Source organism: Etheostoma spectabile, chromosome 16 (assembly GCF_008692095.1).
Source record: "Etheostoma spectabile isolate EspeVRDwgs_2016 chromosome 16, UIUC_Espe_1.0, whole genome shotgun sequence".
Taxonomy (NCBI): Eukaryota; Metazoa; Chordata; class Actinopteri; order Perciformes; family Percidae; genus Etheostoma; species Etheostoma spectabile.
Window position 1 is genome coordinate 27015452 of NC_045748.1, and position 20819 is coordinate 27036270.

General features: G+C 39.7%; 1 protein-coding gene across 7 annotated transcripts in view; it reads right to left on the reverse strand.

Annotated features, from left to right (window-relative positions):
• The window catches only part of LOC116704612 (RNA binding protein fox-1 homolog 3-like), a 751296-nt gene that overhangs the window by 231457 nt on the left and 499020 nt on the right, over positions 1-20819 (reverse strand). The window contains exon 1 of one of the 7 annotated variants that reach the window (XM_032540220.1): positions 17742-18595. The exons of the other annotated variants lie outside the window; for them this stretch is intronic. Within the exon in view, the coding sequence (XP_032396111.1) occupies positions 17742-17759 (18 nt within the window). The 5' untranslated portion in view covers positions 17760-18595. Of the gene's footprint in view, positions 1-17741; positions 18596-20819 lie in introns of those variants that run through there. 7 annotated transcript variants of the gene reach the window in all.

Here is a 20819-nt window from a genome sequence, read left to right on the forward strand (position 1 = left end):
AAAAGGTAGTCATTGTGTTTGTAGCAGAAAAAAACCTTTTGACAGGAATATTGTAGAAGAAGTTGAGATTGCGTGCAGCAGGACAGCAGACTTTTGCTCAGTGTGCTCTGCTTCTCGTCACAGAGGGCGCGTGCCAGCTGCTGACTCCGCTTAAGTGACACGCGAGTGCACGATCCAAACCCACTTTCAATTAATCTTCTCCGTCCCTGCTGTGCTATAAGAAGCTATACTCTTTTTATGTCTTAATCTTTATCAGTTGCATGTTTTCATACATAAGGAGTTTTACACAAAGCCTTATCACAGCTAATGAAATTTTCATCATTGGAGTATTAGAGACTACATTTTATGTTATTTTGGTGGTCATTAGAAAAAGGTTATAGTTCTAGTTCTTCAAGTAAATTGTAATATTATTATAAGAATTAAATTATTAATATATATATATATATAATAATTAATAATCTTTTTCTGAATGGGATCTTGAGTCAAAATAGACTCCCTTCGCCAGTAATACATTTTTGTATGACCCTCCAATACGATTGGGAAAAAAGACATGACCCTCCCCATAGTCCATTCCATACATACCAAACTGTCCCTAATAATAATAATAATAATAATAATAATAATGTAATTTCATACAAAATAGCGGCTAATGAAAATGCGGTGTCACTAACTTTGGAAAACCACTTGCCACAGTGGCGAGTGGTGAGCAAAAAACACTTAGAGTGCCCATATTATGAAAAAAAAATGTTTATATATAATATTGTTTATAAGGGGTGTTATTTTGTGTCTCTGGTTCTTCCACACGCATACAAACTTGGAAAAAAAACTATGCATTTTGTTTTGAGTGAGATACAGTTTCCTGAATGTTGTCTGTCTTCAGTCTCCGGGTGAGCTGTTCAAAATCTGTACGGCTTTCTATGTAACTGGTCGAGATGAGGTGGCTAACATTCTAGCACTAGCATGCTAGCTCATTCTCAATGGCAAAACACTTCTACAACACACACTGGTTGACCATAATCTCCAAAATTTACTACTTCCATGTCCCTGTTCTGCAGATATTCCACAAGTGGCCCTCGTTTAAAAGAAGCTTCCCAGCTAATCCTGCCTTGTACTGATCAAAATTGGAGAATGCGTAATCTAGCGGATGTGATTTTACCTAACTACTGAGCATGTGCCACTCCCAACAAAGATAGAAGTAAGATTTCTCACTCTGTAGCTAAAACAGAGAACCAATCCTCAAAATGCAATTATGAACCTGAAAATGAGCATAATATAGGCGTTAATGTGTGTAATGAAATGCATATAAAAACACATTTGAAGTGATAAATATTACCGAGATATGCGTATAAATACTGTATAAATATATTTAAGACACATGTGGTGATCATGTCATGCAACGGCTACAGTACCTGGACTTTTTTTACTCCAATTCAGAAAAAAAAGACAGAAGAGCGAGGGAGAGCCGGTATCAGGCAGAGGCAATGGTAGAGTATATTGAAATTAATAATACTTTTACATTTCTGAATGCCCAATTGTAAAGCACAATTCAATTACAATGTGACTGTGAACTAAAATCAGACAGAATATTGTCGTTTTTGTATCTATTACCAAGGCATTACGTTGCAGGTCAATTTAAGGTGTGAGCCCCTAATTTTTCTGCCTGTGCCCATAACATTTTTTAGTTAGGAGCTATAGTACTCCTTGTAAAAAAAAAAAAAAAGTTAGTCTGGAACCCTGTGCATTAGAAACACAGGAGGCTATGCTGATGGAGACGGGTTGTTTCAGGTGGAAGTGAAATGATGCAATACAATCCATAACTGCCAGTTGAGTATTTTATCCATCGACTTCAAGATCAATGCTTATCTGATACCAACACATTGCACAGCAAAATGAGACACGGTAATAATTTAAACAGTACAATTACCCCTATTCAAGCTACAAAGTGACCAATGCAGTGCCTTTCCAAATGACGTCACATTGTGTTGCAACAAAAGTTGAGCACAGTTTTACATTTTTTGCCTTCTCTGCATTTCTTTCTTTCTTTTAGTTTGCAGGAGAACTTTGTGTCGGGAGCCCTGCTGTGCTGACGCAGTGTTCTCAACATAAACACAGAGAAATGCTGTTGTCTGTCTGAACACTTTTTTATGGGTTTGTTTATCTTCTCTGGTGTCACAAAGAGCTGCAGGAGGAAATTGTTCAGTTACGATCATTATTAGTGAAAATTGCCAATGATAAATATGGTAAAAACTATGGTCGCCAACTCACTTGTTGATTGCTTAGGAGATCCCTTTCTTGAAAGTGCCCACGATCAGTACATGGGTTGAGTGAATTTTGCTTTTGAATTCATGCAACCATACAGCCATAGTTGGTCTGTTTTGGCATCAAAAACAAACTGCCTGTTAAAGCTGACAGAGAATCTTCTTTTCATTCAACATTGGCTGGTTTGACTGAAAGTATTCACGCCTCATGACCTCTGATCTGCTGCTTTTTTGCCTAACATGAACCAAACATGAAAATAAACCCAGGATTCCTTAACTGTAGTGATAATAAAAAATGGAGAAAAGAAGAAAGGCAGCCGAATAAAAAGAAATGACAGGTGAGAGAGGAAAGGTGCTGTTGGATAAAGCAGCAGTTAGATGTAAACAGAAAAGTGGGTCTTTCCTTCTCTCTTCTCATCCCACAGCTCCCTTCATTTCTTGCCATTTCCCAGAAAGCTGTTGTGCAACGGAAGCCAACTAAAAAGGCTTTTAGAGAATGTTACTTAAACCAAACCTTTTCACACACACACACACACACACAAACAATTTAATAGTTTGAGAGACTGAAAGTCAAATCCCGACCGCAGACGGCCCTTGTATTGTACACCAGAAAGCACATGTGCAACAGAATCTGTAAACCACTTCAATAGACAATATTCTCTGAAACACTACTGAATGTAAAAGTACATAACAATTTTACATTGGCGAAAATATTGATCATTTAGACTTTTACCCATTTTTATGATGATTTCCTTCTCTTGCTTCTGCCAGTGTTTGCTTTACAAACATATTTCCTAAAACAGCATTCCAGGTCAAGCAACTGGCAATTTCAACCAGATTTAAAAACTAAATTGTAAAATTGCATACATCTTGTATGTTCAGTTGTTAGCCCACGCTTCCTTAAAAAAATAAACCAGGTCACAACGTCTGGCAGATGACCTGTTAGGTTGAAACAGTCTACAAGGCAAAAATTCCTTCAATATTGTCAACAACTGAAATGCAAAATAAATAAAACCTACAAAGAGGTACACCTAGTAAGCAGATGCCCTCATTTGGTGATTCTTTAGGTGAATTTGTATATTAAACATTACAAAACATGGAAAAGAACATAAGCTATGGGTTTAAAACAATCCATTTAAATGAAAGAAAGGTAGCTAGCACTGACCTGAGTCTGAATTAGTTACTTTACAACATTTAATGCAAACATAAATAACTTTCTGAAAACACTGCTAAAGTTCCACCAGCAGGTATTTAAAATGAGAAAATCGTATAACAAAACCACCTTGTCATACAGACATAATAATCCAGTTTAATTCAATCCAATTGTATTTTTAGTATCAAATCATAACAAGAGTTATCTCATGACACAGTAGGTCTAGACCACACTCTATAATTTACAAAGACCCGACAATTCCGGTAACACTATAATAACAAGTTAATACAAATTCCTTTTAACAGCACTCATTCTTTTGACGTGCAATCAACGCACAAACATTCTGTGATTTTGACTTTTTACTGCTCTGTAGTTTGGGAAATCAGAAAGCACTGCAGCACCACCACACTCACCGTGGATTTCTCTCGGTAATCACAGTCAAGGTCACAGCAAACTATTTTGACCCACAGTGGGAACTTTGGTGCTTTAACTGTTTTGAAGTACTTTGCATTTGAGTATTGTGCCAGCGCGGGCGCCAAACACTTTCTGCAAGTAGCCAGACAGTGAGACATAAAGTCAGCACACCGGCCAGGAAACTCCCGATGGAGCATATGCCTTTGTTTTGATCCCACTTAGTAGAAGGGGATGTTTTTGTGAGCCTTTATTTCCCCCATGTGAGGTGAAACACAATTACATTGTTACATTACATTGTTACATTTAGCTGACCAATGTATGTGTACAATGTGTCTGTTGCTGTAAAGAAACACAAGGTCCAATGTTTTGTGTTAAACTCCTTAAACAATGGTACATTGTGTTAGTATAACTAAGTAATGCTACATTTAGGTCAATATGCCCATTGTCCATGTTGCTTCATGGGCTTGATTTTTCCATGCTTTCAGCATATTTTTTGAGCATGCAGTAAATGTAAATGGACTGTTCTTATATAGCGCTTTTCTAGTCTCCAGGACTACTCAAAACACTTTTACATAGTACAGGAACCATTCACCATTCATACATTGGCCAAGCCTGTTGCACAAGGTGCCATGTTCTCGTCAGCAGCATTGAGAGCTACTCAGGGTCCAGTGTCTTACCCAAGGACACTTCGACATGGGACTGCAGGGCCAGGGATCGAAACACCAGCCTTCCAATTGGCAGGCAACCGCTCTACCACAGCTGGAGATGTGTCATTGTTTTGGATTGTTGCAATAATAACATAACATTTGCTTTAAACATTTGCAAATGATATTTATACGCTCCCATGTGAATAACAGGATTAAAAACTTGAAAAACATCACAGATAACAAATGCGAGTCATACTTATCTGTGGTATAGACATAGTGTGTCTGTGCTACCCAAAGGGGCAGATGGCCAGATGCAAAATTCGATCCAATTTTATTTATATAGCGCAAAATCACAACAATATCTCACTGGGCTTTTCATTAAAAGAGCAGGTGTAGACCGTACTCTGTGATGTTATTTACAGAAACCCAACAATTCCCACCAAGAGCAAGCACTAGGCGACAGAGGCAAGGAAAAACTTCCTTTTAAGTTCAGGGTGTGTGGTCATCTGCCTCAACAGGTTGTGGGTGAGAGAGAGAGAGAGAGAGAGAGAGAGAGAGAGAGAGAGAGAGAGAGAGACAGAGAGAGAGAGAGAGAGAGAGAGAGAGTGACATGGAGAATCCATTTTTAGTTATAGCCGTAACATTTGCGCAAAACTTAGGCTATTATGGTGTATTATAATAACAGTTAATTTAAAATTAAATTTGAAAATATTTCTTCTAATAACATCCACTATCATTCAGAGCCAGCCTTACAATGCTTACATAGCAATATTCACAAGAATCCCACATAATCAGCAAGGGGGAGATTCATAGAAACAGCTGTTTATGCCAGTAACACCGGACTGCATTGCACACTTTTCCGCTCTGAGTTGAAGTTTTTTCTACTCAAGGCTCCCAGGACACTCCTGCAAGCTACATAGAGCAGAAAATTGCGAGGTCCTCAGCAACGTAAAAGCAGAGAGCAAAAAGCTGCAATCTCATTGAAAACAATAAGGCTACAAAAAGCAGACCCATGGCCACTAAAAAACCGTCTTTCTGCTATGACTATCAAAGCTCTGTTTCAGTTCTATGGACAGAACCGCTTCTACACATGGACCCCCATTTAGCCATACTCATTTCACGACTTTTTCCCTGCCAGACCTACAGTAATCTTATGCCAACATATTTATGGATGAAAAAAAATTAAACCACTTGCTAGCATCACTGTATCTACCGGTATATGTGGGTCAGTTAAGAGATAATGACATGTGGCAAACCCAGTTATTCTGATGTCCACCCACAGTTCTTTTTTTATGGCTCTGCTAGTGATACTTATACTGGCAATGTATTTGAAAATATGTCCCTTAAAAGTATAAATCCCTGCTTTCTGACAGAATTTGTTTATAAGGAAAAAATAGTAGCATATATAAAGAACATACAGTACACATACATGGATGCAGGCGCCACTACAAAGTGCTTATGCACACACACACAAACGTGCACACACGCACGCACGCGCGCACACACGCACACACACACACACACACAGTGTTGATGTCAAGCTGCTTGGGATTTGGGAACAAAGGGAAGAGATGACTTCAAACAACAGCTATTTCCCTGGCTGACCTGGTAGGGAGAGGAAGGAATGATGGAGCTAGGGAGTGAGGGGGAGAGAGAAAGAGAGGGAGAAGTAGTAAAAGAAAAAATCGAGACAGAGGGAAACAGGACATGTTGAGAGGTATAAAACTCTCTGGTAATTTATATGAGCAATGGTGCGGCTACTGTGTTCTGCACAGAGGTGTGTGTATGAGTGTGCGTTTCCACAAAGTCTTATTTCTACCTTGCGCTCTTTCTCTGCCACAGTCTCTTGCCCTGCCCTATAAATCCTTTAAAAAAATCGTTCAATAACCTATAACATTAATGTCACTGGGCTGGTACATTTACTGTACCTGCTCTTGTGTGTGTGTGTGTGTGTGTGTGTGTGTGTGTGTGTGTGTGTGTGTGTGTGTGTGTGTGCGTACGCATGTGTGTGTGTGTTGTGCAAAACAAGCTCTTAATAAGAAATACTGGTCATTTGGTGTGTTAGTCGGTGTGTGGAAATACGGAAATTTACCTGATCTTAGTCCACAATGAGTATCAAATTGGTCATTGCCATCTGTGGTGAGATGGTTCCTGTAGAAAGCTAGGGAAGTAAAAGTCTCAGAAGAGAATCAGATTTAATTATTTTACCAAGACCGAGATATTTATAGTTCACATGGAAATCTTTCACATTTCCATTACAAGATCACATGAATTTCTTTCTTTTTATGAAAAAAATCTATATATAACAGATAACATAGAAGGTACGATAATATGAGTTATTTTTTCTGACTTGGCGGTGCTCAGTGCCGTGCACACAAGATTAATATGGCTAGCATGTTGTGAGACAGCTAAACTGATCCTCTCAAATCACATCCAGACAACTTGGTTCCTTGAAAGCACTTGAATTATTGATCTGAATCTTGGATGGGGTTATCTTGAATAGCAGCGCACTCTCACTTTGAAGTTTACACAAGTAGTGAGCTGAAATCATAAGCCTTGTGTGTTTGCCTTGTGTGTCTCATACCACACTAAAAAATGACTCTGTCTGTAAAAGTCCTGCATTGAAAATGTTCCTTAAGTAAATGTGTGCAAGTATCATAAGAAAAAAATTACTTGAAGTATTAAAAGTAAAAGTACTCAATGCAGAAAAATCCTCACGTCTTACAAACTGTAAACAACCAAAACAATTCTGGTAATCAACTGAGGGATTAAGCGGCAGATCATTTCAGGTATACTTTTAGGCCTATTATTGTTGGGTAGTTTACTTGTTTAATAGTATTTTATAAACTACATGTGTTTTGTATGTAAAACTCTTACCTTGTAAAGTAACTAAAGCTGTCAGATGAATGTAGTGGTGTAAAAAGTACAATATTTCTAGAAGTAGAAGTAGAAAGTGGCATGAAAAGAAAAGATTAAAAATAAAGCACATGTACCTCAAGATGTGTACTTTAGTAAAGTATTGTAGTCAGTTACATTCCACCACTGGTTTATTGTCTTCTAACTTCTTCATTAAAATTACAAAAAATAGTTTGGAGTATTTCTAGGGGCAATTTAAGGGAAGGTGGGATGTCAGTATAGAATAAAATTGTAGACATGATACACAAATATTCGTTGGTTATGAAGCCTAGTGTAACTGTACCATGGTGTTGTTTACAAGTGTATGAACTACAATGTAGACTGAAGTCCATAAACAGGTCCAGCACGGGTTAAAATGGGCAGTTCAGCAGCTTTGTGTTATTTAGGCCTACATCTGATGTAGAAAATGTCTGTATCCTCACCCCCCCTCCCCCCAATGCCACCAATTTCAAATTATTTATTTATCAGTATCTGTGCAAGGCAGCTATGGCATGTTTAACTTTAGAAAAAGAACATGGTTAAAGTTGCAAAGATTAACTTTTGGTCCATCACAAGACGCACACTCTGGACTTCCAAATTAAAGTTTAATGCTCCACATCCACGACCCTGACCGCCAAAACCATTACATGCGCTTTGCTATATGACAAACCATAGGTAAACTTATAGGCACTGAATATTAGAATTGGACATAATCCTTGTGGTGCAGAATGTCCAACATATTCATACTTTCTAAAGACACTTGGCATTTGTACACAATTTGTTCTTTAATCTCACGAAAAGTATTTATTCACTTTCCTCACCCCACTTCCCTATTTAGTCCTGAATTACAACCAACAAATTATCAGTCCCCTAGTCTATCTGGCTCTCTGCCCACACTTTATGAAGTGAGTACCGGTCTGCAGTTAAACCCTGATCTTGGGTCAAAGATACGGAGCAGGTAACATTCAGTACTTTTGCTCTGGTGATAGCATGTCATTGAGGAGATAAGAGAATGATGGCACACTGACCTTTCCCTGGTGGCCCTCTGTAAACGGTGCTAATGATATCTCCAGCTCATAACACCTAGCTTTCTTTCTTTCTTTCTTTCTTTCACACAATCCCTCTAGCTCCATCTCTGTGCGACAATCCTGGTCCCTCTCTTCTTTATCCCTCTGCGGTGTTAAAGTCTCGGGTAATATTCATCCTTCCCACTGATATCCTTTTGTACTCACAGGAGAAATCCTAGAAATCCCTTCTTCCATCCACCTGTTTAATCTCCTTACCGGCGTGGAGATTACAACACACAGTGAATGGAAAACTGCTGTACTGTGATATGGCGGGACTCAAGGGATTACCATGATCTCATGCAAAAGAATGCTAGAGGGCTTCAGGTGTGAGTGAAGAGGATTCAATGAAGGAATCTTTGGTAGATAGTACAAGTTCTTCACTGCCAAAAGGAAGTAAGCAGGGGCTCCCTTTATATTAACAACTCTATTCAGTCTTTTTGTATGGAATACTTTTAATTGATTTAATTTTGTATTAAATACTGCAAATATTTCCATTATATAAATTTTAGTGTAAAGTCAATCAGGAAGACTATACAAGATAGTCTTCCTGATTAAACTCATGTTTACAGAGAATCTGGCCTTTAAAAATGGCAGGTTATAGTAACAGTTAAAGCATGATCCAAATTAGCTGGTAGGCCTATCTTACATAAAGTAGCAAGTTAGTTGTATATTTATAGTCTATCTATGTGTAACGGGGGGTCTACTCCTCTTGGTTGTACAGGGGAATCCTTCAAAACATGAGATAGAAGGGGGCATAATCTGTTGTTTCATGTCTGGTCTGAGAATTGTATGAGAATGTCAGGAGGCTACTTGTTCTTCTCACGAGGGGGCAAAGCTCGTAGCATACTGCCAAGAGTACTGTTTAAGCCCTCCAAGCTTTCATTTCCAGCAGAATATTTAAAATACAAGAGACTCAATGTCCATTAAATGCTGTGTGTGGGACTGGGAGAGGCTGGCGTCTGGAGCAGTCTTTGATGCGTGGTCTCTTGAAAAGCATGAGAAGCACAGGTGGTTTTGAACACAGTGTGTATTTGTGCGGTCTGTGACTTCTGCTATCACAGACACAATTATGTTATGGGGCCGTTGGTTCTGAAATGGAGGGTTAAAGGAGGGACTTGGTCTGTTGCACTAAGCCTGCTGATCATGGAGGAGCTTCGAGAGCATGTCTATTAAGCAAGACAGGGTGCTAGACAGAGGGACTGGTTGTAAGACAATTACAACCATTACCATTTGTGGATTAAACAAACTGGGGGCTAGACCAAGCCATCATAAAGAGCAGATCATTTACATGCACAAGCCCCTCCCTGTTAGGCATGATGTCACTGCATGTGGGAAAACCCTATCAACACTGACAGAGTGCTTCAAGCGGTTCATTTCCTTATCTCCCCTGTTTTAGAAAACCTAGCTATCCAAGGAACAAAAGAATCATGGAAGATACAATTCAATCCCACAGTTACCTTGCATCTAGACTTGCTTTACCAGACTTTTCTCCACAGCGCTGCGGAGGAGGGTCAGGCTAGTACACACAGTATTCCGGGATGGGAGAAAAATGTGCTGTAGTTTATTGGCATTTCTGTAAACCAATCACAATCGTCACCGGACAGAGCCTCGTTTCCTTGTCAAAATAGTCTCGGGAAGCCACTTGTTTTGGTGGAACGTCTGTGTTCAAAAATTGTTTTAGTCATGATACAGAAAACTCAGATTGGACAAATAGCCTAGCTAGCTTACCCTGCAAAGATCTGAAAAGCAGTTCACCATAGTCCTTCAACTGGAGATTAAAATTCCAACACAAAGAAAGCTGAAGGTTACAAACATCTGGCCGAAAAGAGTGAAATCCGACTGACGTTCTGTCAGCAACACAGCAATCCCGGAAGCTCCACCTTGTGGCTATAGACTACCCTGCATCAAACAGTACCAGTAAAAATGTATTCCCCCTAAAGCTAGTTAGTAGACAATGGAAAATGTTAGGGAGCTACGTAGCTTAGCTAGCTTATTTTTGTTTTGCATAGTAACCAAAATACTCAGCTGGGCAGTTGGAGATTATTCTCCGTTGAAGTAGGTCTTTTGGTGAACAGCTTTACTGAAAGTGTCTCGGGTTTAGGGCACCACATGTAACACCACCACCATGTTGTGATGGACTAACAGCTGAGAGAAAAAATAGAGAGCCACAATGTGAATTCAATTACTTATTGCTAACAAGCACTCAGGGATTTGAGGTATAAAAGCATGGTTTTAGTAAAACTATTAAGATTAAAATAAAATAATAATCCAAGGAAATTTACAACACTAGTGAATGATTATTGTAGCCAAGCTCAACAACAATTAACTGAAAAATAGGATCAACGGTCCAGGATCGAAGACTTTTAGCGTTACAAACTACAGTAAAATTCACACAGAGATACTAATTATAAAGATGGATATGGACATCAGTTTTCATCACAGTCACACATTCACCTGAGGGACACAGGTGAGTGTGTTACTGACCCCAGTGATGGGCTTTATAGCTGCAACGTTAAATACTGTAACCTAGTGCAGTAAGCTATTACTAGTAAACTAGTTACCTATTTACAATGAAATATAAAATAAAAGAATGCAAATATGAAAATAGCACAACTACCAAAAAAGGTAAAATAACTGAGAAAAAAGATTAAAGCCATATTGATGTAACATGCAAGAGGCATATATTACATTTTGAAAGATAATGTTGTCGCCATGTTGAAAACAGTCGAGCCAAAACCAAGTAACGTCACCCGCCAGACAAGCTTTCTCATTTCACAGATAAACAGTGCACTAAATTTTCTGAAAACATTAGATGCTAGAAATAGCCAAAGTTTAACAAAATCGTGATTCATATGTATATCAGTGCTGCCTAGTTTTACAGTTTGACCGTAGTTCATGAGCTGTCACTGAAATAGCGTTCAAGACTCCTCAGCTCTGATTGGTTGTTTTCCATTGTGCCATTAGGAGCACCAGGAGGAAGCAGAGGAACAAGATGATCTGATCCATATCGTACAGTCAGGATATAGTGACAGTTTCAAACAAACAACATTTTTTTTATTTTTTTTGAATGTTACAAAACTCTAGCTTTAACATCTTGATCAGACAGTAAGTTGCTTGATCAATTAAAAAATGTCGCTGCCCTTTCTGTGCTACTGGATTAGTTTGCTGAACGAGTCTTTCACTAAGCAGCATCTCTCACTCATTAGATAACATCTATTTGGACTTGCCTGAACATGGAGTTTACCAGCCTAAATTATTTGCCTAGAATGGGACCACTTAAAGCCTCTGATAAAAAAAATAACACCCTTTTCCTTTACTAATTTTAAAGTAGCAGCTGTTTACCAGAGCTTCAGTCATCACAGCTCACTGCTTTTGGCCATTTGTGAAAGGCCACAAACATGGATCAATTAAACATTAGAGTGGACACTGGCAGCACTTGTCCATTTAACAGTGTGACACAGTTCTTGCAGTGGAGAATTACATGGATTACGCAGCTGATTGCCAGCACCTCACCACCACACGGCCTCTGAAATGAATATGGAAAGGAGCAAAGGTTCACACAGACACTGCAGCTCTTCTAACAGCAGTAGTAGCGACAACCGCACTTCTTGTCTGCTAGCTTGTCACTGAGCTAAATGAAGTGTGTAGGCTGCTACAGAGTAATGTCAGGCACCTGAATGGGAAAGTTTATCAAAAAGCTTATGAAGGATGTGGCTGTGCAACCTCAGCTCCCAGCTGACAGCCTGCTGCCACAATCCTACCTCCTCTGTGCACACAATAAATAACCAATAAATAAGGCCTTCATGTGTATTTTATCATGGATCAGATCCTCTGAAATAATGGATATGATACATTTATATTACATTTTACATTTCACTGGAATTGTTCCTCGTACAATTGAATAAATTTGGCTGATATAGAATTGATCAATACAATCCTATCTAGAGTACCTGCTCCTCTCTAAAAAGGGAGTGTTTGGAGGGTTTATCCTGTCAGAGAAAATCTTAGCTTAAGCCCAGCACAAGTCAAGTATACAGCAGCAGGACCGAGCAGGGCTTCTTCCCAAACGGCCTCAGATCAGGACATTTGAGCTGGACATAGAATGACAGAGGAGGATCAAAACTGAGACAAGCAAAAGAAGAAGAGGAGTTAAAAGGATGCAATCTCTGTTCTGTAGCGGGTCCTCATTTCACTGTCTAGCGCTCCAGCAGGCCCCCCTCTCTCTCCTCCTCTAAACCATGCAGTCCCCTGCTCGGCACACTTAATTATTTATCAGCTTACAGACGCACTGAGGAGAGCAGAGGAGGGAGGAGGCAGCAGCAGCCGCAGACCTCCTCTCTGCTCTTCACTGTTGCTCCTTTCTTTCCCTCTCCTCCTCTTCAAAAACGACCATCCCTCCATCTCTATCCTTCCATGTAAAGCATGAATAATTAACAATGACCCTGCGGCGCAAAAAACAGGAAGGAAAACACACTGGTCATCACCTGTCCCCTCCTGCCCTGTCTTTGTCTCTGGTAAGCACCGGAATCCTGACCTGCACCTCTAGCAGTTTTTTTCCCCCACATCCTGTCCTCTTTCTCCTTCTTTTTCTTTCCTTCACCTCCATCTTTAGTGTACCTGTTCATTAGTTCAGGATAGTCGTTTGTTTCCTCTCTTCAAGCCCGTTATTGTTCTTCTCCTTCGTCACACCGGAGGTCTTTGTTCTCGCCGAGAGTCTCCAAAGAGACAGATGGAAGTACTTTAACTCTGTTACTGTTGTCAGAGCAGCATCAAGGAGATCACTGCAACCTCAGCACTGTGTGTGTGTGTGTGTGTGTGTGTGTGTGTGTGTGTGTGTGCAGAAGCACTGCAGTACAACTAGCTCATATTGTGTCAAACTGAATATATTACACAATGGATACATTTTCACTTTAGTAAAAAGTGTAATATATTCAGTATAAAAATTTTTTTACAATCTTGCTTATTAAATTTGTGTTCATGCAGGTGTGCATGTGTGTGCATAAGCATACAATAACCATGCATTAACAGCTTCATAATGTTTTTGTGCACGTATATTTGCACATAAATTCCACGTGTGTGTCTGTGAGTGTGTGTGTACAGTATGTTTTTGGTCTCAGAAAAAGAGAAGGCATAGAGACAATTGGTCAGCAGCAGCGATGAAGAGGAATAGCTAATGTCGACTGTACTGGCTGATGCCTCTGTATCAAAGCACCCTGCTTGCTTCATATCTGCAGACAGCCATCAGTAACAGACTCCCCATCATTAACTACTGTACATCACACCGGACTGAGAGAGGTGGAGAGGCACTGACACAACAGGAGGAAAAGATGATAAAGCGAGAAAGAACTCTTCAAAGAGCCAGAAAGGAGAATGAGGGCAACAAAGAAAAGCATGACCAAGACAAAGTTCAATTGAGTTCACCATGAGGTAGTTACTTAACCTCTGTTCTTTTGCTTCTCCTTTCTTTACTTATTTACTTTCCCTTACTATAAATAAACCCTCCTACTTCCTCACGTACGGAAATTCAAACCCCATTGTCTGCAGTATCGGTGTGACACCAAACTTAAGCAAATAAACAGCATTTGTAGTAAAGCAGATGTTCTTTTGCCAACAGGCAGTTAAAGGCAGTGTGGCATAGGTGGATCAGGACTTTACCCTTTGATGGTTGCTTGCTCACAATTAGAACTCTTATACTCCTTACTAACCCAAGAGTGTTGCACTAAATAGGGTAAACTACGCCTGAGGGGAAGAGAATTTCCATTCAGAGTTATTTACCATGCATCCTGTTGAGTATTAAGTTTTTTAAGTATTAAAAAGCTTGAAAGCATCCAAAAGCTATAGGTGATATTGAATCAAAATGCAACGCTTGTACTAAAGTGTTAAGGCAAAGCCTTGAGGTTTGCTGTTAAACAATACACACCGGCCCTCTTCAGCAGTCAATACAGAGCACCGATAGTTTGGAAACACACACTTGAGTTGATGGGCGTCCCTGCACTCCAGACAGCCAGGCAGAACATGCTAGAAACCTCCGGTAGGTCTGCAAAACAGTGGGCTTCATCAGGCGAAGGTCAGCGCATGCTGTATTGCGTTGTTTCTAACTCCACACTGCACGTCAATAAAAAGCCTCTTTTACACACCTTCGGTTGAATCTCCTGAATCACCTGTCTAGGCCCAACTCCCATGATAGGCACTGCAGAAACACAGAATTATCCTAAAAAATATACTCACAGTATGATGCAGCTGCTCATCCACTTGATGTTTAACCTTGATAATGGGACACACTGCAGCTCAAGCATGTCTGGATCCAGATAATGGTGGATGTATATTTGAAAATGATGTGTGTATCACTTTCTATGCTGACTTAAGGATTCAACAAATAATGAAAAGAAAAAAACTCTTGACAGCGTGTTTACCTCCAATTAAACAATCTACTGTGTCTAAGCATACTGTGAAGTGGATATGGGATGCGGCCCATTCCCATTTTGCTCTGGGTTTGAAAACATCTTGATTACTTTACTGGCTCCTACACTTGATTGTTCATTTAAGGATTATGTAAATTTTATTATTAAGTGTGTGGAATTCCTCTTTCACACAATATTCCAGTAATGCTTCCTAGCAAGAACAGCAAAAAAAAAAAAAAAAAACTAGTTGATCTTCTTTCTGTATAAGTCTCCTTTACATACAATTGATGCCAGCAATCTTACTAAATCAGACTGTATAACATGTCTATAGTACATCCTCAACATACACCTCCTACAAGTCTGAACTAAATCTTGTCAGATTAACATACAGGCAAGAGCAAAATGAGATTAAATACACATAAGGATATTAAATGTGCAGCTTGTTTGATTATCATCTACCTGTATCATCTGCACAAAGATAATAAAATCATGTTAATAAACAAGAAAACACTGTGAATGAAGTCCAGAGAATATTTTTTGCCTGTATGTGTGTGTGTGTGTGTGTGTGTGTGTATATATATATATACATACACACACACACACACACACACACACACACACACACACAGTTGCGGGCTATTAGGGCCATCAGAGCCTTCACTGCTGGCCCTGTCACAATCAAATATATTTTTCATAATTAAACGCCTCTGAATTCAATTACTTTTTCAGTTACAATTATGTTTCCAGAGAAAATAAGGTTAATTTTTTTCCGTTGGATTTTCCATGTCATCTAAAAGCATCACAGTTCCTTCGACCAGCAATAGTAGTATTGCTAGCCTTTTGTTGAAGCTATATATTATATAATTATATATATATATATATATATATATATATATATATATATATATATATATATATATATATATATATATATATAACACTAAACCACAATGATAACAAAATCAGCACTCCATCCCTAACTTATTTTTCAGTACAATTCTGAATATCCAGGAACATGCTTTATGGGGAAAATCTTAATGTGTGATTCATTCTATTTAAAACCCATCAGTGATGTAGCCAGTCAGACAACTGAAAATACTCTTCATCCTTCATATTATTACTTAACAGTGCTCATTTTTGTGCAAATATTGCAGGACCACTGTGGCTCTTTCCAAATAAAAATCCAGAAAATGAAATGACACGACAATGAACGGCTCACCTAAAATGTAAACTTGCCCAATAATGCAAGCTTCACTTGCTGAAATGTTATTACCTGTTTGGGTTTACTCTGACAAACTGTCTTGTGATGTTGCTATGCTTTAAAAAAAGGCAATTAATCACTGTTGTTATCATCACCACATATCTCTCAGCAACATCTCATTAATTAGCTTGTTTTGATTTTGTGTTGTAGATTAAAAAAAATGTTGAGCTGATTTTATTTGCTGTGGGTGACAGCTATAATTATACCAGCCTTCTTCTAAATGAATATTTTGTTAAATAAATCAAACAGACTGGACCTATGTAGCCTTTGATTAAAGAACTTGAGAGACAGGATGAGCTAGTCTTGTTTTACGCTGGCAGTGGGGGCCTTTTTTCAGACTTAACTTTTTAGAAATTTAAACCCAACTTGGAGTCAGAGTATCTTTCTGTAACGGAATTTGAAGTACTGCAGCATCACACAACAAAATCTAAATGGTGTCCATCAGTGCAAATAACCAGCTGTGGGATTATTCTTACTCATTATGTTAGTGATGGAAGTGCTGGCCATAAATTGAAATGAAAGAGATGTTGTTTTATTTGGGAAAACTGAGAGACGTTTGCACTGTCAGATTTTCTGGACAACGCACGGACACTAAGTTTGTGTTTCAACGTGTTGTATAAGTAGCTTTTTTATTGTAAATCTCTTCTGGTTTTGTATGAACGTGCACAATATGTGGTATGCAGCAATGTCTTTCTTTGAAACAATAAAGTCAACTGCTGGAAGTCTCTATATACTGTATATGTGGCGTTATTGTACATAAATTCCATGTGTGATGAAAGACTACTTTACTGGTATGACGCAAAAATTCCTCAACAACCATTTTGACCGTTCCACATTCATAGCGAAAACAACAAACACTCACACACAAAAAGTTCCCAGGAGTGTGAATACTGCAAAGCCACAACAGCACCACATCACATGCAGTATACTGCCTTAAACCTGTAACAGCCTGCACTGACAGCCAATCTGTGAAATAACTTAACAATGCTGTCTGGATCTCTATTCTTGACTTCCTTGAAAGATAATACACTCCTCTACAGATGTAAAGACAAATCTCCCGACTTGGGTGGCTGTAATCATTTGAAAACAACTTGCAATCAGTGAAAATAAAGTGTGTCTGACACTTTGGAGATGCAAGGTTCCCTCCTGGAAAACCGTATCTGTGTATAAGTGCATTTTACAATTCTAAACGTCCCATTTCTTTTTTTACATATGACCTTTACTACTAAGAATATGTGCAGTTTTTGCTGTATCTTTTAAAGTCAAATCTCTAAGGTCAGACTCGTAAAACAAGACATCATGCTCTTGCTTACTACAGCAGCAGGGATGGAAAGTATCACTGTAACAGGGGTGTACTCTATCAATGCCAATAAAAACGCTGGATCATTAGTAAAGGCCGAGTAAGTGGGACATGATATAAACCTTTATGCCTTGTCACTTTACTCACTCTCTCTCACACATCAGGCATCAAAGAAATCCTTTGCTACGCATTTTCTGGTATGAGATGATAAAAAAAAAAGATAGGATCAATAATCACACATCTTTTTGATCACACACTGTAAGTCAGTGTACAGTATGCCTTTGCTTTGACCATGCCTGGTCCCTCAGTAGTGTTCAGGAGCCCCTGCAGGGCCTTAGTACTCACCCAAAAATACATCATCATCTCGGCTGAGAAGGGATGGGAGACCAGAGGGTGGAAGACGGGGATATGAAAAGACACCGGAGAGGCCAGCGCTCTTCCTCTTTTTCCTCTGTCTGTTTGTCTTTGTTGGTGTGTTTTCAGTATGTCTGTCCTGTTCTGCACTGATCTTCTTCAGTCACTTGGCTTTTTTTTTGCCAACGCTGCTCTTCTCAGTGTTATCTGACCAACAGCTAGTTGCCCCTTTGTTTGTGGTTTTGTAGCGTAGTCCCTTTTAAGTGTCCCTTTGCCACTGAAGACAGTTGGTCTTCCTCCCCCGCTGACTCTTCCGAAGCGCGACTTTGTCTCTTAGAGTCGCCACTTGGGCTCTCACGCTGCTTCTCCTCCCCTGAACCTTTCAAAAAACTCTTCTTCTGCTTCTTCACCAAAGGGGAAAGAAAAAAAAGAGTAAATAGAGAGGCAACAAGGAGAGAAAGTGCTGTGAGGCGTTGTTACTGTACCTCCCCTCGTTTATTGTTTTTGACTTCACTTCTCCTGCTTCTTCTTCCTCCTCTTCTCCAACTTGCCACCTTTTCCTGCCTGCTCAGCTCTCCCTGCCTCCTCTTTTTTATTTGCTTGCTGTAAACTATCCTGCTCTCTATTTCACTGCCATCCACTAAAGCTTGTCTCTTATTCTGAGCGCACTCTCTCTCTTTGCTTTCCTTCGTCTCTTGATCCGGGCAGCACCAGTCCAGCAGCTCTGTTTTGAGGGGAGGCAAGTCTGAGACAGACTTTCTTCTACAGCATTCCTGGGTGAAGAGTGCTGGAAAGGCTGGGAGGGTGGGAAAAGCTGGAGATCACCACAAGGTACAGTAGCACAGAAGCTTTCAACCGGGAAGAGACAAGTGGAGAGGGGGTGGGTGGGGGGGGGCAGAGAGGGAGAACGAGAGAGGAGAGAGATGGACGGAGTGAAATGAGCTGGTGGAGGGATGCCGGTGTTGCAGACACACGCTGAGTAGTGGATAATGACGACAGGCTGCGTAGAAGTTCTGGGAAAGCCGATGGAGGAGCCGGAACAAGGGAAATAAGGCAAGATGAGAGAGGGAGGAAAAGACATGCACGGGGCTGAGACAAAGAGGGAGCAGCTTGGCTTGTTGCTGCTTATGGTGAAGAGCCAATGATACCAGCCGGTTTCATTAAGTTGCACTGGAAGCATCGGGGAGTAGGAGGATTGGAGGTTTGGTGGTGGTGCGTGTGGGGGTAAGATGCAAGAGAGCCATCAAAACAAAATACCATTAGGGCAATTGCGTAAGAAGAGAGGGGGGAATCGGTGAAAGCGAAGTAAAAGAGAGCTAAACTGGAGCTGATCCCTCTCTTTTTGTTGATCTTTTGTTCCCTCCGTTTTTCTTTTCTGCAGAGAGGGAGGGGAGGTGTATGCTATTGTTAATGTGTGTGTGGATGTGTGTGTGTGTGTGTGTGTGTGTGTGTGTGTGTGTATGTATGGTGGTGTGTATTGGTTGGGTTGCTGAGCAGGTCTGGCCCACAGTAGTACAGAGGGAATAGTGTGGGCTGCCGTGCTCAAGCTGTGTGCACATATGTGTGTGTATACATGTTTTGCATGTTTAACTCTATCAAATTAGTTTGCAAATGACTTGTGTCTCACACACACACACACACACACACACACACACACACACACACACACACACACACACGCAAATATATGTATGATGAAGATGCAAAGTCAGAGTGGACAAAACATATTAGTGGTCAGTGTGTGTGTGTGTGTGGTGTGTGTGTGTGTGTGTGTGTGTGTGTGTGTGTGTATGTGTCTGCATACATTTGATGGGTGTGTTTGCAATATGGCTGGGTGACAGGCAGGCAGAGAGAGAGAGGTGGGTAAGGGTTGGATGTTGTAGCCTGCCTCAGCACATTCCCTCCCCCCCTCCCGCCCGCCCCAACCCCAGTCAATACACCACTGAGGGAAGTTGCCACATTAACCCCCTCATGCCTTAAATACTGCACTGCACACACTAGAAACACTGGAAATACTGGGCCACTCCCTTGTCACTCTGTTTCTGTTTGCCAGTATATCACTGCAATTTAAGTCAATTTCATTTTCTATTCAGAAAAGTACAAACAACTAACACTAACACTAAAATCCACATCAAAAATGAAAAAAGGCAATACAAGTTTGTACAATACACGTTTGTCTCTCAGTACAGGTTAAAAAAAAACATAAATTAGTCCAGCTAAAAACAGTATGCGTTAACCACATTTCTGTATTGAAATCTATTTATTTTGAGTCAATGCTAAATTGTTGCAACAAATCATTGTTGGTTCACAAACACTGGGTCAGGCTTGTACCAGGCCTCGGTACATTTGCTTCCAGGCCATCAGTATGATGCAGAAAAGAAACCTCTGCCATATAACTTTTCGGCTACTGGCCATTTTTGAAGTAATTCTCATAATCCTTACAAATAAGGAAAAGTGAGTACAAGTCATGCATACCATGATTAGCAATCACAATCCTTGTCTGATAACAGAATATTAAAGAGAGTGGCATGGCAAGTCATAATACATATTCTTTGCATGTACAAGGGTGGATTCTGAAATCTACAGGGCTGATTCAGAGAGATGGTTTATGCATGGGTTTAGCTCTTTATTTTAACTCTTCTACTTCAAATGTTTTATTTTAAGATCTGCATTGGGGTGATACATTCCATATTAAAGTTCCATCAAACACTTTCAGTGTGGTGCATTTTGTTTTCAGTTTAACCCAGTGTATGGAAGGTTGTATGTATCATTTCATCATTAATAAAACATTATCACATTAAACAGTGGTATAATTATTCTAAACAAACAAGACCTTTGCCTCAACCCTGCATACATTTTTATATTAACTAGGCTAGTTTTAAATGGAATGAAGGCACAAAAGCCTTACAACACAAACCATGTGGACAGAACCATGCCCACACCCTCCGTTGGCAAATGTCTCAAGTTTGACATTTACCAATGTAAAAAAATAATGAACTAATTCATAGTTAAAGTAGATTATGAATACCAATTTATCTGCAGCCATTTGTGCTGAAATTGGTTTTTAAG